Source organism: Pelophylax lessonae (genome assembly GCF_965119305.1).
Source record: "Pelophylax lessonae genome assembly, chromosome: 10".
Classification (NCBI taxonomy): Eukaryota; Metazoa; Chordata; class Amphibia; order Anura; family Ranidae; genus Pelophylax; species Pelophylax lessonae.
The window spans coordinates 145,975,769-146,002,153 of NC_138777.1; the positions used below are offsets into that span (position 1 = coordinate 145,975,769).

Consider the following 26,385-nt stretch of genomic DNA (forward strand, 5'->3'; position numbering starts at 1 on the left):
CCTCTTTTTTCTTTTTGCTTTCTGCTTTCATTAAGTATGCCCCCTTATTGGCATACTGACTATCCTGACCAGGTTCAGTTATACGTTTTATATTTTCCATCTTATTAAGAGACTCCTAACACAAACAGATATATATATATATATATATATATATATATATATATATATATATAGATATATAAATATATATATATACACAGTGCCTTGCGAAAGTATTCGGCCCCCTTGAATTTTGCGACCTTTTGCCACATTTCAGGCTTCAAACATAAAGCTTTAAAACTGTAATTTTTTGTGAAGAATCAACAACAAGTGGGACACAATCATGAAGTGGAACGAAATTTATTGGATATTTCAAACTTTGTTAACAAATAAAAAACTGAAAAATTGGGCGTGCAAAATTATTCAGCCCCTTTACTTTCAGTGCAGCAAACTCTCTCCAGATGTTCAGTGAGGATCTCTGAATGATCCAATGTTGACCTAAATGACTAATGATGATAAATAGAATCCACCTGTGTGTAATCAAGTCTCCGTATAAATGTACCTGCACTGTGATAGTCTCAGAGATCCGTTTAAAGCGCAGAGAGCATCATGAAGAACAAGGAAAACACCAGGCAGGTCTGAGATACTGTTGTGGAGAAGTTTAAAGCCAGATTTGGATACAAAAAGATTTCCCAAGCTTTAAACATCCCAAGGAGCACTGTGCAAGCGATAATATTGAAGTGGAAGGAGTATCAGACCACTGCAAATCTACGAAGACCTGGCCGTCCCTCCAAACTTTTAGCTCATACAAGGAGAAGACTGATCAGAGATGCAGCCAAGAGGTCCATGATTACTCTGGATGAACTGCAGAGATCTACAGCTGAGGTGGGAGAATCTGTCCATAGGACAACAATCAGTCGTATACTGCACAAATCTGGCCTTTATGGAAGAGTGGCAAGAAGAAAGCCATTTCTTAAAGATATCCATAAAAAGTGTCGTTTAAAGTTTGCCACGAGCCACCTGGGAGACACACCAAACATGTGGAAGAAGATGCTCTGGTCAGATGAAACCAAAATCAAATTTTTTGGCAACAATGCAAAACGTTATGTTTGGCGTAAAAGCAACACAGCTCATCACCCTGAACACACCATCCCCACTGTCAAACATGGTGGTGGCAGCATCATGGTTTCCCACATGGAAGAGAAATATATTTGAAATATATTTAAAAGAAAAAAAAACTTTTTTCCCAAATATATTGGAAATATATTTGAAATGCTACAATTTTGGCCATATTCAATATATTTCTAAAAAAAAATTCCCTAAATATATTTTTCTTCCATATGGGTTGGGCCTGCTTTTCTTCAGCAGGGAGAGGGAAGATGGTTAAAATTGGTGGGAAGATGGGGGGGGGCGTGGCGACCGCCGAGCAAGATGGCCGCCAGTGTCCAGCTCTACACGGATCTACGGCCCCTCACAGCCATCCACTGACCTTTAGACTGCTGGAATCGTGCAGGGGAATTGCCGAGGTACGCCGCTGCGATGACCAGAAGGAACAAGGGAGTCCCGCCGGTCCGAAAACTCTCTGAGTTCTTCGGGCCGCTGCCGCCTGGTCTCCGCCAACATGGCGGCGGAGACACTCGTCCATCCGGCCAGCCGCGTCCTCTACCGCCCGAGTCGCGGGTAAATGACGTCACGTCGGCGCGAACACAGGAGCCGACACAGATGCGGCTGGCGCGGTCCGCGGACTCCTCTCCCTCCACCCCATCAGCGCAGAGCCCGGCGAAGTCTCGCCCCAGGAGAGACTCATTTCCACCTCTGGCGACTGCATCCATGGAGGTGAGCGATACTGATAATGCACCTTGCACACCTTGGGCCTACTCCCCGCCACCGGACCCCTTTGCAAAGCTAGCCACTACTGGACAACCTGTGTCTGACACTACCCTCAAAGAGATGCTGTCAATGTTGCATACATCCATGCAGGCAAATATCCAGGCGTCCATCTCGTATTGCCAGAGGGAACTGCATGGACTGGGAGACAGGGTCCACAACATAGAAAACAGGATGGAGGAATTCACAGCTTCTTATAACACTTTGGTGGATGCCCACACATCTCACCAGGAGGACATACACCGCATGCAGGCTAAGATTGCTGACCTAGAGGACAGATCGAGGCGTAACAACCTCAAAATACGTGGCATCCCTGAGGCAGTCCAACCTAACCAGCTCCCCACCTATGTTCGTGATCTGTTCCGCAAAGCAGTGCCTGAACTCTCTAACGAGGACCTTACCATTGACCGCATCCACAGAATCCCCAAGCCCTCCTTCCTACCACAAGACATCCCTCGGGATGTTCTTTTGAGGGTACACTTTTTTCAGGCAAAAGAAAAAATATTGGAAACGTTTAGAAGGAAAGACCGCCTCCCAGATACAGCAGCGTCCCTCCAAATACTGCCTGATTATTCTCAATACACCCTCCAATTGAGAAGAAATCTAAATTCCATAACAAAGGCCCTAAGGAACAACAAAATTATTTACAAATGGAAATACCCCGCTAAACTGTGCATTACCCACATGGGGACGACGTCCCAAATCACTTCCATGGAGCAGGGCGTCCGACTACTCAAGCAGTGGCACATCCTCCCGGACGCATCTGACCATCACCCCAAACCCCCTGACCAACCTATACCACGTCTCCAACCAGAATGGCACACGGTGTCCAGACCCTCCAGGTCCAGGTCATCTCACCGCTCCAAATAAGCTGACATTTCTACCTGTAGCTGGGCACTCTGGCCCTCCCGCTCTTTGTAGGACCTACTAACGTGCTAGAAACCCCACCGTTCACGCAGCTAAGCTGCACTTGTGGTCCGTCAGGGCCATGCCTTTTTTTACCGTTGCTGTTTTTTTTCTCTTTGTTTTGTACGACTCTTTTTCAGAACAGAACTCTGCTACGAATGTAGTAACACCCCTGGAACGTTGTTCCCCGCCTATACAAAATGCTCCGAACTTCCGTGTCATAATCCCCAACTTCGACCGTCGATTCTCCCAAGCAAGCAACATGATTGGATTCCACTATTCGTCTCTTTGCTGCACTTCGATCCCGCTGCCAGGTACCTATGTACACATTCCCATAACATGCTCGACCCATGGACTGCCTTTACTGTCACACCACAGCGCTACTGAGCACATCCTGAACTTCCATAAGAACTGCCATGTCCTTGCAGGTATTGTCATTGAATGCTAAGGGGCTTAACCACCCCGTAAAACGATTCTCAATGTGGAAGGAGGCCAAATCACATAAAGCTGACATACTGGCTATCCAGGAGACCCATTTTAAGCAAGGCTCCACACCTCGCTGTTCACACCAGGACTACCCTCACGTATTCATGGCTAATTCACCCGAGAAAAAACGAGGTGTCCCACTGGCTGTTAGCAACTCTGTAACTTTCACCTACTCTCGGGTGGTGGAAGATACAGACGGGAGATATATTATTTTGAACTGTTGTATTGATGATTGTCTGTATACCTTTGTGAACGTATATGCCCCTAACCGACATCAGCTCAAATTCCTGAAAAAATTATTTGCTAAAATTCGTAAACTCACGGTGGGAAAGTTGATTATATGCTGTGATTTTAACCTTGTAGCGGATCCAGCCATGGATACATCTTCGGGGGGCAAGGCATCCTCCACTTCCATGGCGAATCTCCTACATACGGAAAATCTACATGATATCTGGAGATACCAACATGCGGAGGAGAGGGACTACACCTACTTCTCGGCTTGTCATTTATCCTACTCCAGAATTGACATGTTTGTAATCGACTCAGCAACTCTGCCTTTGGTGTTAGACACTTCCATTTCCCCTATCACGTGGTCCGGCCACGCCGCCATCCACATGTCCATTTCCACCTCAGCTTCTCCGTCCTCTTCCTACATATGGAGATGTAACAACGCTATCCTTTCTGACCCCGACTCCCTCAAACTCCTCCAAACCAGACTAAAAGAATTCTTCCAACACAATGCCACTCCTGACGTGGACCCTACCACGATTTGGAATGCCCATAAGGCCTATATAAGAGGTATTCTCATTCAGCTAGCCTCCAGACTTAAGAAGAAATTTCAAAAATCCATTAGGGACACCCTAGAGGAAATCAGAGTCCTAGAAGTGACCAACAAACAAAATCCCTCCCAGACACTGTCCTCCAAACTGTCCGCCTTAAGGATGGAGCTTCGAAGGCTCCTGCTGGTCAATCATGATAGATTGTTGGCAAGGCTTCGCCTCCAATATTATTCAGCTCACAACAAGGCAGGAAAGTTCCTAGCCTCCAGGCTTAAAGCCAGGAGGATTAAATCGAAGATAGCGTTTGTAACTCACCCCCACACAGGCAAAAAACACACCCATCCTCAACAGATCGCGGACGCTTTCGCCGACTACTACGGATCCTTATACAATCTGCGGGAAGACACAACAACACACAACCCCAAACCATCTGATATCCACACCTTCCTGAGCCGCATGAAATTACCCACTCTTACAAGTGAGGACTTACAGGCCCTCAATGCTCCTTTCACTCCACTGGAATTGTCGCAGACAATCAAGTGCTCACCCTTAAACAAATCTCCAGGTCCTGATGGCCTCACCAATGAGTACTTCCGCTCACTCCACGACATTCTGTCACCTCATATGCTGTCGACATTTTCCTCTGCCATATCCCTGGGCACCTTCCCGCAAGAGATGCTCCAGGCTCACATCATAACCCTACCCAAACCTGGCAAACCCCCAACTGCCCCGGCAAATTTTAGACCTATTTCCCTGTTAAATAATGATGTCAAGCTGTACGCTAAACTTATTGCTAACCGCATAGCACGGATTCTGCCTACATTGCTGGGGAGGGACCAGATGGGCTTCGTCCGAGGGAGGCAAGCCCCTGACGCGACCAGGAGGGTGATCAATTTGATGCACCATGCCGAAATTTCCAAAACGCCTTCTCTGCTTCTTTCCATAGACGCAGAGAAGGCGTTTGATCGCATTCACTGGGGCTACATGGAGGAGGTTCTGGGGAAATTTGGATTCACGGGACGGATCCTATCCGCCATATTGGCTCTTTATTCCTCCCCATCAGCCAAAGTGCTCTCAGCCGGCATGCTCTCTAAATCTTTTGATATCACAAATGGTACGCGTCAGGGGTGCCCGTTATCACCACTCATTTTCAACCTGCTAATTGAGCCGCTGGCGGAATTGCTACGCACTTCCCCCATGGTTTCAGGCTTCAAATTTGGGTCCTCTGCACATACTATAACCCTTTTTGCGGACGATGTCATCCTAAGTTTGACGAATCCCATAGTGTCCCTCCCGGCAGCCCATCAAATTCTACAGGACTTTAGTGATGTGTCCTTTTATAAAGTAAATTTTGGGAAATCTGTAATCTTGGGCATGAACATACCTGAACATGCTCGGAAGCATCTCCAGGCCCAATTCCCTTATACATGGACACCTCAATCGCTTAAATATCTAGGGATCCAGCTGGCATTTCCAACGTCCAATCTACTCCCTTTAAACATGAAACCCTTACTCTCCACTATAGCAGCAGACACGAACAACATCAAACCGTCCGAATTATCTTGGGCAGGTCGGATCGCGGCATTTAAGATGATCTGCCTTCCGAAGATCCTATATATTTTCCGTACCCTCCCGATACATATTACTAGGGCTTACCTCGCATCCCTATCTAAAATCCTACGCACATTCACATGGCAGAAGAAGAGAGCCAGATGCTCACACTCACACATGGTACGCCATAAAAGGGTGGGTGGTCTAGGATTCCCGGACATAATTGACTACTACCATGCGACGAGGCTGACCCCCCTCCAATATTGGTTCTCCGCAACACACCGTCTCCCCTGGATACCAATAGAAGCGGCGCTATCACACACATCAGACCTTAGTCTACTGTTAATTGCTGATACCTGGAAACCTCTAGATCTGAAGCCATTGCCTGTCACCTCCCAAGCATCGCTGCGTTCATGGCGTTTCCTTGACAATCAGAAGTCCGCACCCTCAACAGACACGACAATCCCTATACCCATGAAGGTACTTAACATTTTGCTCCCGTACACGGCAACGACCATGTTCACGGCCGCCGGCATCCTGGAGGTATCCCAACTATACCAACACAACTCACTCAAATCCTTCCACACTCTTCAACTAGAATTCCAACTCCCTAGTAAAGCCATGTTCTCATATAATGCCATTGCCAGTTTTTTACGCAAATATCCCCTGCCCCACTTAAAACTTCCAATTCCCATATGGAAATATCTTACAAATACAGAAAATCCATCGAAGGGTATTTCCCTTTTTTACAATTTCCTAGGACACAAAACCTCCTTCCAGAAAACCCCTCACATGGTCAAATGGGAGGGAGAGTTCCAGACACCCTTCTCGGAAGACCACTGGAAAATAGCAATTCAAACCTCCTTCACCGCATCTCGCTGCGTAAACCACTGGGAACAATGCAAAAACTCCTAACTAAATGGTACCTTACACCGTATCGCCTATCCAAAATCTTCCAATCTCAAAGCCCACTTTGCTGGCGAAACTGTGATCAGGTAGGCACGATCTCCCATGTCTTTTGGTCGTGCAAGAGCATAACCAGCTTCTGGAGGAGGGTGTTTGAGATTCTTTCGGAGACAACGGGTATACTCACCAGACCCACCATGGCCATGGCCCTGTTGAACCTGGGGCTACACAACATACCCCCTGATATGAGAACGGTTTGTTTTCATGTGCTAGTTGCTGCCAGGACACTTATTGCAAAACACTGGAAGCTGACCATAATTCCATCCCACCTAGAAGTGATCAGAATGGTTAACTTCCAGTACTCCATGGAGAAGGCCTACGCCTACTCGACCCATAGTGGAACAAAATTCCACTTTGCTTGGCGCAGCTGGACCAATAGCAAATATTATACCCCAATCCCTTGACCGGAATTGAAATCTTCTGATGTGTTAGATATAGCATGTGGAATGACACTGAACAGTTGTATACTTGTATACTTGTTTACATTTACTTTTGAAATGTTTAATTCTCATGATGTTTGAGTTCTGAAGACTTTAACCTTTTATGTTTGTTCTGTAATGTTGAATCTACGACAACTACTGCGATTTGTTGTATTGTTTAAAAAAATAATAAAAATCTATTGCAAGTAAAATTGGTGGGAAGATGGATGGAGCCAAATACAGGACCATTCTGGAAGAAAACCTGATGGAGTCTGCAAAAGACCTGAGACTGGGACGGAGATTTGTCTTCCAACAAGACAATGATCCAAAACATAAAGTAAAATCTACAATTGAATGGTTCACAAATAAACATATCCAGGTGTTAGAATGGCCAAGTCAAAGTCCAGACCTGAATCCAATCGAGAATCTGTGGAAAGAACTGAAAACTGCTGTTCACAAACACTCTCCATCCAACCTCACTGAGCTCGAGCTGTTTTGCAAGGAGGAATGGGCAAAAATTTCAGTCTCTCGATGTGCAAAACTGATAGAGACATACCCCAAGCGACTTACAGCTGTAATCGCAGCAAAAGGTGGCGCTACAAAGTATTAACTTAAGGGGGCTGAATAATTTTGCACGCCCAATTTTTCAGTTTTTATTTGTTAAAAAAGTTTGAAATATCCAATAAATTTCGTTCCACTTCATGATTGTGTCCCACTTGTTGCTCATTCTTCACAAAAAATTACAGTTTTATATCTTTATGTTTGAAGCCTGAAATGTGGCAAAAGGTCGAAAAGTTCAAGGGGGTGAATACTTTCGCAAAGCACTGTATATATATATATATATATATATATATATATATAATATATATATATATATATATATATACACTGTGTGTATGTGTTTGTATGTATGTATATATATATATATATATATATATATATATATTATATTTATTTTTACATACGGTAACCAACCAGTGCATTGTCACTATAGGGGCATTGTACTGCTGTGGTGGTGATCATGTACAATGGCTAGCTGCTTTGATATTACTGTATGTCAATGCAGCCAGGTGACATTGTACTGCTGTGGCTATTGATCAGAGGCACTGCAAACAATGTCATCGGTGCAGCACTCAGTGTCTCTGATCAAAAGACAAAACAGTACAAATTTATCATCTGGCTACTGACAGTATGGGGGGTAATGAAGGATTCAAAAATTACCTCCACAATTTTTTAGGAGTATGTGCACAATTTATACACTGAGAGCCTTTTTCAACAGGACCCACAACAGCCAACTACAGTTTAGAGGCAGGCCGTGCATGGTTGGTAACTGGTTGCTTTTGGTGCAAATGGCTACATTCGTTTACCACAAACTATAATTAATGTGGACTGAGGTCAAACTCATGGTCAACCCAACCCCGAAGCTCATTCCTAGTTATTTTATTTTTTTTAAAGTAATGCAGAACTGCAATAAATATGTTTTGCTTTACCTTTTTAGGTACTACCCTTGATGCCCAATCGGGAGGAAACGCGTCAGTGAGGAGGCGCCGCGTCATCACACACAACATCACACGGCGGTTTGCACTGCAGGCAGCCGCCGTCATCTGTGTTTCGCATAGGGTGATTTCAATGCGAGCATTTTCTCATCTAAATGTAAGTGTGATTCTTTACATTTAATAAAATGTTAAAAGATAATGCACCATTGGCGGTTCCTTTCTTTCCCCACTTATTTTGAGGTTAAGAACAGTGAATACCCACCAGAGACCGACCCATCACCTACCGTGTTGGAAGGGAGAAGTGTCTGTTGATTTACAGCTCTACCCATTCATTGATTTGGTAAGAGGCTCAACATCCCCACTCCTCTTGGATGGTGTTAGGGGTCACATCTTCCCAACCTTTTTGGTGTTTGATCTCTGGAGCGGAATCACTTATATATATGTCCTAAATTCTCATCTTTTAGGTAAGAAGCTACGCTGGTGGTGGGACACTGAATTTAGTCACATGATCTTCACCTCTTCTGTTTAAGGCTTCATCACAACAAATTTAACTGGACTATTTTTATATATCACTTGGGACTTTATACATCACCATGCACACCTGAGACACACATTGATGTTTTCACTGTGATTGCTGTGGTTTAATGTTTGTGTTTTATGCAATCCTTCTAATGTCATTAGCACATTTTGTTGTACACCTTTATTTTTGATGTTTTCAGTACACGGCTGGTTTGTTTAAAATCCTTCCCTTGTTTACACCTTGCAAAAGATTTATTTCAATCATCACCTTATTGATTAGCGCACCTGATACACCCATCCCTATCAAGTTCACTATTAAGCTCTAAGGTAGCAGCTTCTCAATACCTAATCAGCTCACTTTCATTTTTTTCACTCAGGTACTACCCTTGTTAGTCTGTAACACTGATCATGTATGACCCAAGTGAATTAAAATACCTGGAACATAACTTTTGATTGGTGTATTTGTGTTACTGCACTTTTAAATTAATCATGTTCTGTGTACTGCTTTAGTAAAGAAGTCCTATAGTGACTCTATCAGAGCATTGCTCCTGCAATAGAAGACAGGAGGATCAATTCACAAAGCTTTAACACAAGGGTAAAGAACATACTTAAGCCTCTTGACGGTAACATTTAAAGCTAGTAAACATGTCCCTTTATGAAAATATGGATCCTTAACCTGTTGTGTTTGTGGATTTGTAAATTGAGCCCAGTAAATTCTTACCTCTCAGCAACTAGTCTAAACTCAACTTCAAATAATATATGACAAATTTAAAAGCAACTAAATACAGGGACTTTTTATGCAGGGGAATGTCAAAGAAGCCATGAAGTAAAGATTAAAAAGCTATAGTTTATTGAAACACGTGATAAAATATCATGCAGTAAAAAAAACATATAAGATGGTAACTGATAACAAACAGAGAGGTTGTAGAAAGTATAATGGAACCTATTGCCCATGTGATATCTGATGACAACTGACACATTTCGAGGAAAAGTCTTTTCTTCAGGGGTGCAGATAGGCAGGTTTAAAAGTAGAGATGGTATAAATCATGCAATTGTATACAATTGTGTACAAAGTTGTAAATGCAGAGGAAACATAAATTGTTAGTTATTTATATGAACAAATAAATTGCTATAAAGAAGAAAAAAAAAGAGGTGATGTATTGCATTTATATGGATACTAAAACCATAAGGTAATATCTGTAATAGCCATGCCCCCGTGACAAAGTCGGAAATGACGAAACGCATCGGAATTGGTTATACGGCATCCACTTTCTGTAATACAAGCAAGAGAGAGGATCATCTGGAGACCGCTTGGTCCAGTGTTCAGCATTGATCGTTTATACAGGTTACCAGCACCTTCACCCTTATGCTTTGAGCAATGCTATGCACTTTATGTGAAAAAGTGAGTGTGATACTTTATGTTTTTTTAATAAATGTTGATTTTTAAACGGTATCATGCTATGGAGGTTTCTCTGCTTTTGTCTTCCACACACAATATCTAAGAGGAGTCTTTGCAGTACAAATCAGAGATCTGGAGGAAACTTGATTTGATTATATGCTGTCATTGCCTAGTCCATGAGAGTGGTTAGGCATGGGCGTCTGGTGAGTCTGAATTTCAGATACTTCTCCTGGCACTTTGTGGTGGTGGCAAACAAGGGTGGTCCCCATAAGTCGCACGTGTGATCCTTCATGAATGCACTTTATATTGCTTTATGCACTTTATACCAGTGGACTTTTATGGACTCCTATTGATGTGATTTTATGCATTTATGATATTATGCATATATTTATTATATCTGATTCATCTATTTGGTATATTTGTATCATTTTATTTATATGCTAAGAGGTTATCATCATCCCTGTGCTACTGAAATTCTAGTGAAAGAGCCAGCTCTTTTTTGGATGAATTTTATCTTTTATAATATCTGTAATAGAATAGTCCTCTGTGTTGACCTAAAAGTGAATAACTTAACACCAACATTTATACATGTTGATCATATCCCCCCTTAATTTCCTCTTCTCAAAAGAGAAAAAATTCAGTTCCTCTTTCGTCTCTTTCATCTTTCCTCATAGCTGAGCTACTACATGCCTCTTATCAGTTTGTTTGCCCTTCTCTGCACTTTCTCCAGTTCCCCCATATCCTTTTTGAGAACTGGTGCCCAAAAGTGAACTGCATATTCCATATGAGGTCTTACTAATGATTTGTGCAGGGGCAAAAGGGTATCTCTCTCTCTGGAGTCCCTGCCTCTGTTAATACAAGAAAGGACTTTGCTTGCTTTGGAAACCGCAGCTTGGCATTGCATGCTATTATTAAGCTTAGGATCTACCAGAACATCCAGATCCTTCTCCGCTATGGATTCCCCGGGTTCTACTCCCCCTAGTACGTTTGATGCATGCATATTTTTAGCCCCCAAGTGCATAAATTTACATTTATCAACAATAAACCTAATTTGCCACATAGTTGCCGAACTAAACAGTGCATTGAGGTCAGCTTGTAAGTTAGAGACATCCTGTAAGGAAGTTATTCCACTGCAAAGCTTTGTGTCCTTTGCAAAGACTGAAATGGTACTTTTAATCCCAGACCCTATATCATTTAGAAAGGTATTAAAAAGTAAGGGTCCCAACACTGAACTTTGGGGTTCACCACTGATAACCTTAGACCATTTAGAGTAAGAATCATTAACCACTACTCTCTGAATTCTATCTTTTAGGCAATTTTCTATCCATTTACAAACTGATCTTTCCAAGCCTGTAGACTTTACCTTACGCATTAAGCATGAGTGGGGAACTGTGTCAAACGCTTTTGCGAAATCCTAGTATACTACATCCACAGCCACCCCTCTGTCCAAGGTTTTACTTACGTCCTCATAAAAAAAAAAAATCAGGTTTGTTTGACAACTTCTTTCTTTCATAAATCCATGCTGTCTATTGGTTAAAATATTTTTTTTCGAGCAAGAACTCATCTATGTGGTCTTTTATTAAACTCTCCAGTATCTTCCCAACTATAGAAGGTAAACTAACAGGTCTATAGTTACTTGGCAAAGACTTTGATCCCTTTTTAAATATAGGCACCACATTGGCTCTGCGCCAATCCAGTGGTACTATTCTAGTCCTTAACGAGTCTCTAAAAATTAGAAACAAAGGCTTTGAAATTACAGCGCTCAATTATTTTAGGATGCGTGGGAGAATGCCATCTGGTCCAGGCACTTTATCCACCTTTATTCTGTCTAAATATTTCTGGACCATATCTCTTTTGAGCCGTTGTGGATCATTTGGGGCTGTGTCATTACCATCTTCATTATGGTAATGAGTTCCCCCATGCTCCTTTGTATATACAGAGCTGAAGAAAGTATTTAATACATTTGTCTTCTCTTTGTCCCCAGTCACCCACTCCAGATTATTTTGTATAGGGCCTACATGCTCAGACACCAACGTTTTGCGATTAATTTCTTTGAAGAATTTTTGGGGGTTTGTCGTCCTATCTTTTGCAATCTGTCATTCATTTAGGATTTTGTATCCTTGATTTCCTTTTTACATATACTGTTATATTCTTTATAACAATTGAAAAATGATGGTGTTTCTTCATTTTTATATTTTTTAAAAGCTCTTTTCTTATTATTTATAGCTTGTTTAACTTTGGCTATGAGCCACATAGGTTTTATTTTTAGCCTTTTAAACTTATTGTCCATGGGAATATACTTTGCAGTGAGTTTGCATATAGTCTTTTTGAAAAATTCCCATTTCTGTTCAGTATTCATCTGTGCCAATATTCCCTCCCAGTCTAAGTCCTGGAGAGCAGCCCTCATCCTTGGAAAATTATCTTTATTAAAGTTAAGTGTTTTTATAGTTCCTGTATGCATTTTTTGCTTACAGCTAACATTAAATGAAATCATATTATGGTCACTGCTACATGAACATTATTAATAAGCTCTGCATGGTTTGAGATTACCAGGTCCAACAGAGCATAGTTTCTAGTCGGGGCCCTTAATAAACTGTACCATAAAATTGTCTTGTAAAAGGTTTATAAATGTTGCCCTTTAACTGTTCCAGCAGTGCCATTACTCAATTCCAAATCCCCCATTATTATCACTGTCCCAGCTCTTGCAGCCCTTTCTATCTGTGCAAGGAGCTCACCACCTCCTCATGAATACTAGGAGGCCTATAACAAACTCCTATGATAATCTTTTTATTACGCACACCCATGTACATTTCCACCCATACTGCTTCAGACTCATCACACTCTGTCTCTATGTGAGAATTGATCTCAAAGTGAGTGTGAAAGAGGACCTCATTGATGGAGACACCATCACCATAGCCAGGAATATTTATAGCCCAGTCATATGAAGAATGAAGCCAAGATTCAGCAATACCATGTAAATCATAGCTTGGCAGACTTCTGGCATTAGTGAACAAACACTTTAATTCATTGTCACATTTTGCACACTTATTTTGCATATTTTTTTATTTTGGCACAAATAGTACCATTTCCAATGGTTGGTTGTAGTATGGAGCTACAGGAGCCCATGAGAGTCTAAGGGAAAAAAATCAAGAATATAGTGAAAAAAGTGTCAACAGACTATCTTCAAAAGAAACAGTACTGTTCCCCTAGGAAGGAACTGGCTCTGCTGAACGTGGGTATTGAGTCCTACCCTGCCCAATACAGACAGGTCGTTACCCATATCCTTCTAGCTTCCAGGACTCTGATCCTGCGCAAATGGCGTTCTCTAGAAGTGCCTAATTTCTCTGAAGTAGTATCAACGGTCAATGGCAACTATGTGCTAGAAAAAGCGCTGGCAGTAAACTCCCTTTCATATGGTTACTTTATGAAGGTGTGGCAGTGCTGGAGTTACTATCCCTGAATGTACTTTGAGCATGTGGAGGGGATGCGGGGGCCTCCCCCATGGCAAGTATGTTCCCACGGGGGGCTGTGGGGGCGGCTCTCGCTCCTCCCTATTACGGGCTCTCTTTCCATATGGGATATGCCTACTTTGTATGTTAATACTGGAATCTTGCTTTCTTTTTCCTCTTTTATTGCTGATGGTATAATGTATGGGTCCTTATGTCGGATTCCCTTCCCTTCTCTCCCCCCTCCCTCTTCCCCATTTACTGTTGCATTTTTGTTACTGTTGCAATGTATCTGACTGTGTTAAGGTTGGTTTCCTTGTATGATGTTGAATTTCAATAAAAAAGAACATTAAAAAAAAAAAAGAAACAGTACTGAAAAGTTGAATAGATATAAAGTAGACCAACGTGCAATGAGCTACATACCGAGCGACATTGTAACCAGTGTAACCAACATATACAGCTGGTGGACATCGCAGTCAAAGAGCCTAGTCCCTGCAATTAACTAGGGCCTGTTGGCTAGAGAAACAACCGATTGGAGAAAAGCAAATTGAAACCATTCCAATCCGTCACTACATTGCCTAATGGGTGTGGCCGCCAACGCACATCATGGAGAACCCAGGATGAAAGCAAGGCTTGAAAGCCACATGGGAGCGAGACCTTTGGTACGCCAAGCCCTGCCCACAAAAGGGGAAATATGCAGAAATGCGAACACACATGGAGGGCCGTCCCCAAAAAAAAACAATAGGTTTGAGACCCAGCAAAAAATACAATGGGTGACGAAGCCGAGACTCTGGGTGAAAAACATGAGCCATTAAAGAGGTCGCTCCAAGCCGCAGCTGGCCTGAGACCACCTATGAGTGCCTGGTGGGAACAGGCATGTCCGGGAAGAGGATATCCCCCAGTACATCCAATGCCTGCAGCATCAAGCAGACATTAATAGGAAAAAATAAAAATACACAAAAACTATATTGTAATGAGCTTTAATATATAGTATTATAATTCAATATACAAAATAAATAATTACCATAGATCAATGAAAGCAAAGCACAAAAAGAAAAGAAGACATTTACGGATGGCTGGCTGTGGGCATATGGATCAGAGACGTGACTAAACAGTATAATAGGACTTGGTGTATTAGAAAGAAATCCATATGGGGGGGGGGGGGGGGGGGAGACCAGGAAAAGTTAAGTTATTCCTCCCACCCCCCCTGAGAACCCATTGAGGAAGGGTCTGAACAAAATGGTTTCATTAGAGCCCAGAGATTAAGTATCTTGTAGCATAAAGATCCATCTTTGTTCACATTGGAGTAGGAGTTTGTTCCAATCTCTTCCTCTTAGTCCAGGGGGGATGGAAACAAGAAATAGGATCTGTATTTTGGGGAAAATACCGTCATGTACAGTACTAACATGTCGGCCCAATGGGAGTTCTGGGTTTGAGGTACGCATGCTGGAAATATGGCAAAAAGCTCTCCAGAACACTAATTTGTTTTTTCCAACGTAATAGCTGCCACAATCACACATGAAGAGATAGACGACTCCCTTTGTCCTACAATTGGCATAGTGTTTAGGCCTAAATTTTTCTACATTTGGTAGTCTACAGGATTTATTGGTGTTTATTTACTGGCAGTAATTAAAGCCACAACATTTAAAGGTGCCAAGACATTTACAAGGATCTTTTCTGCCTGTTGTTTGAAATTCGCTTTGGACTAAATTTTCTCTCATGGATTTTGCTCGCCTAAAGGTAAATTGTGGTCTATTGGGCATTAGGCAGCCAATAATGGGATCAATCTTGAGAAGATTCCAGTAGTGCTGCATCATTTTTTGAATCCGTGTGGGTTGGTTGGAATATGTAGTAATAATATGAAGAGGGTTATCACAATAAGTCGACTTCTTTTTTTTTAAAAGTAGTTCATGCAGTGTCCCTTAGAATCTCATGGGCTTGTGTAGCTTCATACTACAATGACCAACCTACAGTCAGGGTACCTGACGTATTTTGAAAATTGAACACGGTGTAAGATCTTTTATATATATATGTTTTGTAGGATACATAATTCCATTACAGATATTCCTTCATGCTTTTAATATCCATATATAGTATCTCACAAAAGTACACCCCTCACATTTTTGTAAATATTTTATTATATCTTTTCATGTGACAACACTGAATAAATGACACTTTGCTACAATGTAAAGTAGTGAGTGTACAGCTTGTATAACAGTGTAAATTTGCTGTCCCCTCAAAAAAACTCAACACACAGCCATTAAGGTCTAAACCGCTGGCAACAACAGTGAGTACACCCCTAAGTGGAAATGTCCAAATTGGGCCCAAAGTGTCAATATTTTGTGTGGCCACCATTATTTTCTAGCACTGCCTTAACCCTCTTGGGCATGGAGTTCACCAGAGCTTCACAGGTTGCCACTGGAGTCCTCTTCCACTCCTCAATGACGACATCACATAGCTGGTGGATGTTAGAGATCTTGCGCTCCTCCACCTTCCATTTGAGCATGTCCACAGATGCTCAATAGGGTTTAGGCCTGGAGACATGCTTGGTCAGTCCATCATCTTTACCCTCGGCTTCTATAGCAAGGCAGTGGTTATCTTGGAGGTGTGTTTTAGGTCGTTATCATGTTGGAATACTGCCCTGCGGCCCAGTCTCCAAAGGGAGGGGATCATGCTCTGCTTCAGTATGTCACAGTATATGTTGGCATTCATGGTTCCCTCAATGAATTGTAGCTCCCCAGTACCAGCAGCACTCATGTAGCCCCAGATCATGACACATCCACCACCATGCTTGACTGTAGGCAAGACACACTTGTTTTTGTGCTCCTCACCTGGCTGCTGCCACACACGCTTGACACCATTTGAACCAAAAAAGTGTATCTTGGTCTCATCGAGCCACAGGACATAGTTCCAGTAATCTGTGTCCTTAGTCTGCTTGTCTTCGCAAATTGTTTGTGGGCTTTCTTGTGCATCATATTTAGAAGAGGCTTCCCTCTGGGACGACAGCCATGCAGACCAATTTGATGAAGTATGTGGCGTATGGTCTGAGCCCAGACAGGCTGACCCCCCACCCCTTCAACTTCTGCAGCAATGCTGGAAGCACTCATACGTTTATTTCCCAAAGACAACCTCTGGATATGACACTGAGCACGTGCCCTCAACTTCTTTGGTCGCCCATGGCTAGGCCTGTTCTGAGTGGAGCCTGTCCTGTTAAACCACTGTGTGGTCTTGGCCACTGTGCTGCAGCTCAGTTTTTACAGCAGCATCCTTATACAGACCTGTTTTTATTCTTGGTAACTGCCTGCACCTATTGGATATTCCAGGATAGGTTAGTCATTATTTGTATATAACAATATGTTTTCTTAGCATTTACAACTTTGTACACAATTGCATGATTTATATAATCTCTACTTGGACCTCCCTGTCTGAACCCCTGAACAGAAGACTTTCTCGAAACGCGTTCTGTCATCAGATGTCACATGAGCAATCGGTTCCATTATACTTTCTAGAACCTCTCTGTTTGTTATCAGTTACCATCTTATGTATTTTTTACTGCATGATATTTTATTTTATGTTTTAATCTTTACTACATGGCTCTTTGGACAGTCTGCTGCATGAAAAGTTCCTGCATTTAGAGGGTTACTTTTATATTTGCTAGTAGCTGGCAGGAGGAACCACAGAGCACAGCACTAAAACCAACCTAAATTTTGTACCAGTCTGATTTTAGCAGTCAAGTAATTTTTATTCTTTAAGGCAAAATATCTTCCATTCCAATTCTCACCTTCCTGAGTTCTTCCTGTAGTTGTTTCAGTTTAATTTCCAGCTCTGTGACTTTGTCGTTGAGATTTCTTTGAAAAAATAAGAGAACCATTTTTTTATTACTACATAAAACACAGCAGAAAGCTTTTAAAGCAAAACTCCAGGCAAACAGTTAAATACACAGTCAAAATACAGATATGTGGTCTGGTTTAAGCTTTTCAAATTTTACTCAGCCAGTTTTGTAATCTGTCAGAAAACACAAGGTCTACTTCTCTCAGGTAACACTACCTGTCACATTACCCAATCTAGCCTGCTGACTACATACACAGTGAGTGAGAAGAAACACACTGACAAGGTAATTTATATGCTTTCCTTTCCAGAAGGTTTGGTTAGAAGGAACTGTACAAAGTATTAGGGTCATGAATATCTCAGAGTCCGCCCCCCCCTCCCCTTTCAGAGGATTAAGAAAAGTAACATGAACATTTTCCATAATTTGTACTAGTTTTTCTAAAATGTAATAATTCAATGCAAGCATTATTGGACTAAATTGTGTTTTTGTATTTGCCTGGAGTTCATCTTTAAATTAAACCTGTTATGAGACACTGGCACTTCCTACCTGCTTCTACAATAATAGTTGCCTGGCTGCTATATTGATTGGCTTTTCACTACATCATTGGGGTTAGAGTGGAACTATAGGTAGAAATGAAAAAAATATTTATATGATGCAGTCTGTCAATAGCATTGGTTGTAAACCATCTCATATATCCAGTGAAGTTAATAGACTCAGGTGATACACAGGGATAAAACAAATCCTCCAAAATATGTTTTACTTGTTCATCTGCAGTCTTCTTATGTCTACAACTATTCAAAAGAGAACAATTGTGATAAAATCCTTCTGCATCTGTGAGGAGAACAGAGGAGAGGATGGAGAGCTGCAGTTATAACTCTTATACACTGTGTGAGAGCTGATTGGAAGAAAAGGACACACAAGAGTTCCACATAGGCAGAGGAACAAAGGAACATGCAGAGCTGTATTTTGAATAGATAATCTGTGTGTGTATCTTATCTCCCATCACAAATTTATCTCATGTGTCGGGAAAACTTCTCATAAGTGACACATGCTGATAACGGGAATGAAGCACCAGAAATAAACAACCCTTAGAGCTTTGGATAGAGACAGGTAAACACTACAGATACACAGTATCTCACAAAAGTGAGTATACCCCTCACATTTTTGTAAATATTTTATTATATCTTTTCATGTGACAACACTGAGGAAATGACACATTGCTACAATATAAAGTAGTGACAACAGCTTGTATAACAGTGTAAATCTGCTGTCTCCTCAACTACCAACAACTAAACCGCTGGCAACAAAAGTAGGTACACTCAAAGTGTCAATATTTTGTGTGGCCACCATTTTTTTCTAGCACTGCCTTAACCCTCTTGGGCATGGAGTTCACCAGAGCTTCACAGGCTGCCACTGGAGTCCTCTTCCACTCCTCCATGAGGACATCACAAGCTGGTGAATGTTAGAGACCTTACGCTCCTCCACCTTCTCTTTTAGAATGCCCCACAGATGCTTAATAGGGTTTAGGTCTAGAGACATGCTTGGCCAGTCCATCACCTTTACCCTCAGCTTCTTTAGCAAGGCAGTGGTCGTCTTGGAGGTGTGTTTGGGGTCGTTATCATGTTGGAATACTGCCCTGGGTCCCAGTTTCCAAAAGGAGGGATTAATGCTCTGCTTTAGTATGTCACAGTACATGTTGGCATTCATGGTTCCCCCAATGAACTGTAGCTCCCCAGTGCCAGCAGCACTCATGCAGCCCCAGACCATGACACTCCCACCACAATGCTTGACTGTAGGCAAGACACACTTTTCTTTATACTCCTTACCTGGTTGCCGCCACACACGCTTGACACCATTTGAACCAAGTAAGTTTATCTTGGTCTCATCAGACCACAGGACATGGTTCCAGTAGTCCATGTCCTTAGTCTGCTTGTCTTCAGCAAACTGTTTGCGGGCTTTCTTGTGCATCATCTTTAAAAGAGGCTTCCTTCTGGGAAGACCAATTTGATGCAGTGTGCGGCGTATGGTCTGAGCACAGACAGGCTGACCCTCACCCCTTCAACCTCTGCAGCAATGCTGGCAGCACTCATAAGTCTATTTCCCAAAGACAACCTCTGGATATGACTCTGAGCATGTGCACTCAACTTCTTTGGTCAACCTATGAGTGGAACCTGTCCTGTTAAACCGCTGTATAGTCTTGTCCACCGTACTGAAGCTCAGTTTCAGAGTCTTGGCACTCTTCTTATAGCCTAGGCCATCTTTATGTAGAGCAATCTTTATGTAGACGTGGTAGCCAGACCATTATTCCTGATCTTTAAGGACAGTCTACAGACGGGTATGGTGCCAGCTGATTGGAAAAAAGCCAACGTGGTACCAATATTTAAAAAAGGGTAAGATATATCCCAGGTAACTATAGGCCAGTCAGCTTAACATCAGTAGTCTGCAAGATTTTGGAGGGGATGTTAAGAGACTACATACAAGACTTTAGTAATGAAAACGGTATTGTTAGTAGTAATCAGCATGGATTCATGAAAAATCATTCTTGCCAGACCAATCTATTAACCTTCTATGATGAAGTGAGTTGCCACCTAGATAAAGGAAAGCCTGTGGATGTGGTGCATCTGGACTTTGCAAAGGCATTTGACACAGTTCCCCATAAATGCTTACTGTACAAACTAAGGTACATAGGTATGGACCATAGGGTGAGTACCTGGATAGAGAACTGGCTCCAGGGGCGAGTCCAGAGGGTGGTGATAAATGGGGAGTACTCTGATTGGGCGGGTGTGGAAAGTGGGGTCCCCCAAGGTTCTGTCTTGGAATCAATCCTGTTTAATTTATTCATAAACGATCTAGAGCAGGGGATATCCAGCACACTCTCAGTATTTGCAGATGATACTAAACTAAGCATGCCCATATCTTCTATGCAGGATAAGGAAACCTTACAAGCAGACCTGAACAAAATAATGGGGTGGGCAACTACATGGCAGATGAGGTTTAATGTTGAAAAATGTAAAGTAATGCACTTGGGCATCAGTAACACAAAAGCAAACTACTCACTAGGGGGGAACCTCTGGGTGAATCTAAGATGGAAAGGACCTGGGGGTACTAGTGGACAATGGGCTTGGTAGTGGCATGCAATGCCAAGCCGCTGCAAGCAAAGCCAACAAAATACTGGCATGTATAAAAAAGGGGATTCACTCCAGAAACAAAGAGATTGTTCTCCCACTCTACAAGACTCTGGTCCGGCCACATCTGGAGTATTCCGTCCAGTTCTGGGCACCGGTCCTCAGAAAGGATGTGCTGAAACTGGAGAGAGTCCAGAGAAGGGCAACAAAAGTATTTAGGGGAATGGAGGACATCAGCTATGAGGAAAGACTACAAGCATTGAACTTTTTCTCTCTGGAGAAGAGACGCTTGAGAGGGGATATGATATCAATGTACAAATTCTGTACTGGTGATGACCCTAGCATAAGGAACAAACTTTTCAGAGAAAGGGAATACAATAAGACACGTGGCCACTTACTAAAATTAGAGGAAAAACGGTTTAACCTTAAAATACGTAAGAGCAGTAAGGATGTGGAATTCTCTTCCACAAGCAGTAGTATCAGCAGGGAGCATCGATAGTTTCAAAAAACTATTAGATGGGCACCTTAAAGACTACAGCATACAGGGGTATACAAACACTCACACACACATTATAGGTTGAACTGGATGGACTGATGTCTTTTTTTCAACTATGTAACAATTCATTTTTTTCAGATCCTCAGAGAGTTCTTTGTCATGAGGTGTCATGTTGAACTTCCAGTGACTAGTATAAGAGAGTGAGAGCGATAACATCAAATTGAACACACTTGCTCCTCATTCACACCTGAGACCTTGTAACACTAACGAGTCACATGATACCGGGGAGAGAAAATGGGTAATTGGGCCCAATTTAGACATTTTGACTTAGGGGTGTACTCACTTTTGTTGCCAGCGGTTTAGACATCAATGGCTGTGTGTTGAGTTATTTTGAGGGGACAGCAAATTTTCACTGTTATACAAGCTGTACACTTACTACTTTACATTGTAGCAAAGTGTCATTTCTTCAGTGTTGTCGCATGAAAAGATATAATAAAATATTTACAAAAATGTGAGGGGTGTACTCACTTTTGTGAGATACTGTATGTGCTTAGTTCACATTTTATGACTGAGGTTTAGTACATCTGTCCTCTCTGTACATAGTTTTACTCCCTGTTGATCCTGTCAGATTGTTATTTTACTTCATTTAACAGACCTGTCCAGCAAAAATGGCAAGAACAATCGTTGTTTGTTCTTCTGTGCTAAGTGGGTCAAATGGGAATGGTTAAAAATGGTTACATTTTTTTTTTTTAGCTAGTTATGTTCCTGAGAGAACTGCAATCAACAGCTGGGTTTTGGACTGGATATCCTAGATCCTTAAGGTCTCCCAGCCCGGCTAGCGAGCGTGTGAAGGTTATAGCCCAGCGCTAGCCCTCACCACAACAGAGCCCCAATGGACGGGGGCTGGCCCACGAGTGAAACACCTCGCCGGGACACACACGACCTGGTTCGGCCTAAGTCGCAGCGCACCTTCACCCCGAGTGGAGAGGTAGTCTGTCCAGAGTGGTGCCCACCCGATGTCATTGGTAGGGTGAGTAAGTGTCCCCCCATAACTCTGGCAGTCTCGGGACAGACGTAGGCCCCTCCCTGGGAAGGTCAGACCCTCGGGTACCCCTCATTTCCCCAAACTGCTCTTCTATGGTGGCTTTGCTCATTAGCACCACGCTAGGGCAAGTCCTTCCTCCCATTGTATTGGACTGAGGTAAGCCACTTGGCTTACATCAACCATCAAGGGAGCACCAAGAGTGTGGCTGACATCCTGTAATGGGCAGAAAATTTTGTTCTTCCGCAGTGCATATTCCAGGTGTGGAAAACTGGCAGGTGGATTACCTAAGTCATTAAGTGTTGGATCAGGGGGAATGGTCTCTGCACCCAGAGGTGTTTCATCTCCTGTGTGTCTGGTGGTGGACACCGGACGTCGACCTGTTAGCTTCTCGACTCAAAAAGAAGGTTCAAAGGTTGTAGCCAGGTCGCGGGATCCTCTGGCCGACACCACAGACGCACTGGTGGCTCCTTGGGGTCAATATCGGCTGATCTATGCGTTCCCTCTGCTGAAACTCCTGCCGAGGCTTCTGGGCAGAATAGAGGTGGAAGGGATTCCAGTCATTTTGGTGGCCCCAGACTGGCCTCGCCGGTTTTGGCACGCAGACCTGGTAAGGTTGGTCGCCGATGCTCCTTGAGGAAGTCTCTCTCTCAGGGAAGATCTGCTGTCTCAAGTGCTGATCTTCTTTCCTGCTTTACAGTCACTGGCTTTAATGGCGTGGCTGTTGAAAGCCAGGTATTGAAGAATAGGGGTCTTTCTGATTTAGTAATTCCTACACTGTTGAACACCAGAAAGTCTACTTCCAGGAAGATCTATCATCGTACGTGGGAATCGTACATCTCATGTAAGATCTGCTGTCTCAAGGGCTGATCTTCCTTCCTGCTTTACAGTCGCTAGCTTTAACGGTTTCTGGAGATGTATGGATTTGGGGATGGATTTGTGCAATGGCTTAAACTTCTGTATTCTGCCCCAAGGACATGTTTGCAAATGAATAGATCTATCTCAGACTTTTTTCACTCTTTTTCACTCTTCTTCTTGTTTAGAGGTACAAGGCAGGGGTGCCCACTTTCCCCATTGCTGTTTGCATTGGCTATAGAACTGTTGGCAATAGCCATCAGACAGTCAAACATGGGGTTTAGACAGGGAGAAAGGGAGGACAAGCTTTGCTTACATGTGGAGGACACGTTGTTTTTGAAGATATGGATCAATCTTTGACTTCTGCTATGACATTGATAGAAATCTTTGGCTCCTTCTCTGGCTTTGCTATAACTTGGGACATATCCGTGTTACTCCAAATAGATGAACCCTCCCCAATCCTACTGCAGAGTACCTATCAGATAAAGGTAGTGACCTCTTTTAAATACTTAGGCATCTGGGTACATCCCAAAATAGAGGAATATTTGAACTATGATTTAACCCCTATATTAGTTTAGTATGGGTTTGGACCAAATTACTTCTGTCTATGGTGGGACAAGCAAATTGAATAAAAATGTTTTGGACCCCTCAGTTATTATAGGTTTTGCATATTGCACCATTGTGGATACCCCTTTGTTGGTTTCAAAATATAAATTCAGTATTTCATACTTTAACATGTAAAGGTCAGAACCCCAGAATTACTCTATTGATTATACAGCTCCCTAAAGATGAAGGGGGGTTGGCAGTACCTAACACTAAATTGTATTTCTTAGCAGCTCAAATGCAACAAGTCGCAGGATGGGAATTGATAAATTGGGCAGATCCTACTGAATCTATACTTTTGAGTAGATCTTCTCGCAACAATTTAATAACTCAAATAGAATGGTCCTTCGCATATGCTACTCAAAGCCCTACTCTAGTACTCATCCACAAAGTTTGGCAAGAAGTGAGGCGTATTATGCAATAAGAGAACCTATCAATATATGCATCAATATGGGGAAATTCAAACTATACAGAATTATGTAAATTAGAGGGGCTTGAGTCTTGGTGCACACTGAGAATCTATTACATTGCACAGTTATATAAAGATAATACCTTTAAAACATTACAGGATCTCCAGGCGATGTACCCACTACCCTCTCATGCTTTTTTCAGTATTTGCAGTTGTGACATGCTGTACAGTCTCATTTTAAAGGTAAAAAAACCTAAGATACAGTCTAGGCCACTTAGATATCTTTGCTAAGTCACAGTTTAGAATGGGCCTTATCTCTTTTATATATATATATATATATATATATATATATATATATATATAAGAGTTTGATTATACAATACCAGAGGAGAAGGCTATCTCCCCGGGTAGAAGGGGTTGGGAAAAAGATTTGGGTGCATTGCCAGATGAAATATGGTAGAATATATTAGAACAAGTACCCATGGTGTCTGTATCACCCCAACATAGTTTATCTCAGCTATTTAAAATCCATAGAGCGTATAGAACCCCACTTAAATTGTATCATTGTGGTAGGTGGGATACATCGAAATGCCCAAGGTGCTTAAGATTCCCTACAGATTTACTGCGTATGTTGTGGAATGTCCTAAATTATTTAGATTTTGGCAAAGTTTGATAGATACCAGTAATTGTGTTTATCAAACCTGTATAGAAATGGACTGTGACGAGACCAATCTTGCCCCATTGCATTGGAGGAGCCTGGTTGCCCGCCTGCTGCCTTTGGACTATGGACCAGACTTTAAAAGACTTTGTTCCCCTATGTTTTAGCTGCTACACTCCAAATTCCTTTAAAGAGGTTGTCACTATGTCTGCAAATTCAATGTGTATTAGCTGCAGATGGAGGGGGGGGGGGATTGTTTCCAGCAGCCCCCTCCTAAAGAATGTCTACTGATTAACTCAGTGCTTTTGTCTAAAATAGGACAGTATGTTAATAGAGTCTGAAACTATTGATAAGCATGTTAATGAGCTCACCTGGCTGTAATTACACAGTCATTGTTCATGTGGTATTCTCAAAGTATATATAAGTGTGTGTTTCTTGCAATAAAAGAGAAGAGAGTTACTCTCGATCAAACCTCACTACAGAGCCTTGTCTCGTACTTGGGGGGGGAATTATTGATGTGCTTCATGTATAGCGCATTGGAGTGGTCGATAGCTGTCCGGGTGTTCGGGAGTGGATTATCCTAGACGACTGTAACCCCTTTCATACTTTGGGGTGTCGTAACAATTGGTGGCAAGCGGCGTGATCGTTCCCACAGCCAGAAGGACAGCTACAGGAGACACCATTCCCTGGATTTTACAATTGAGGGCAACGCATGTCCCAGTACAGCGACCCTGACAGCACCAGCATGGAACCAGCAGTGGAGTACAGATATTCTCTGAAAGAATATGACCGTATGATGTGGTTACGGATGAGCTTCTTCGGACCCAATCCACTGGAGAGATCCAAGCGGTTCGCGAAGAACTTAGTATTCGGGACTCTGCTAGACAGGGCAGAGAGAGAGGGCCAGCTGGCACGTTGGGAGGAACTCCAGCGGCAGGTACAGTTAAGGGAAGAGGAGATCCCAGTCTCCATTCCCCAGCGGCAGCCTGATTTATTGGGAATTGGGAGCCCAGTCTCCATTCTCCAGCGGCAGGCTGAGTTACAGGGGGCAGAGACAGTCAGTCCTGTCGCCCAGCAGCAGATTGATTTGTTGGGAATTGGGAGCTCAGTCTCCATCCCACAGCAGCAGAGTGTCCTGCAGGAAACAGAGAGCCCAGTCTCCTTTCCTCAGCAACAGGACACTGTATTGGGAGCAGAGACAGTCGGTCTCCCTCCCCAGGGGCTGGAAGTATATTTGGGAGAGGAGCTTGTTACCCCCTCTACCCATTGGCAGAGTGATATCCAGGGAATTGGGAGCGCAGTCTCCATCCCTCAGCGGCCGATTGACTTACAGGGGGTAGACACGGTTGGTCCTGTCCCCCAGCGGCAGATTGAGCTATTGGGAATTGGGAGCCCAGTCTCCATCCCACAGCAGCAGCTTAACATACCAGGGGGAGACAGTAAGCCCCCCAACAGTGCAGATGGGACCGTGGTCTCTGCACTCACAGCACAGGGGGTAGGGACAGTCGGTCCTGACCCCCAGCAACAGGGCTGTT

General features: G+C 42.8%; 1 protein-coding gene across 2 annotated transcripts in view; it reads right to left on the reverse strand.

Moving 5' to 3' along the window:
- Positions 1-26,385, reverse strand: part of SIPA1 (signal-induced proliferation-associated 1) — a 148,967-nt gene that overhangs the window by 20,538 nt on the left and 102,044 nt on the right. For both annotated transcript variants that reach the window (XM_082270220.1, XM_082270219.1), the window contains one exon: positions 17,615-17,681. In XM_082270220.1, coding sequence (XP_082126346.1) covers positions 17,641-17,681 — 41 coding nt within the window. In that variant the 3' untranslated portion in view covers positions 17,615-17,640. The remainder of the gene's footprint in view (positions 1-17,614; positions 17,682-26,385) is intronic.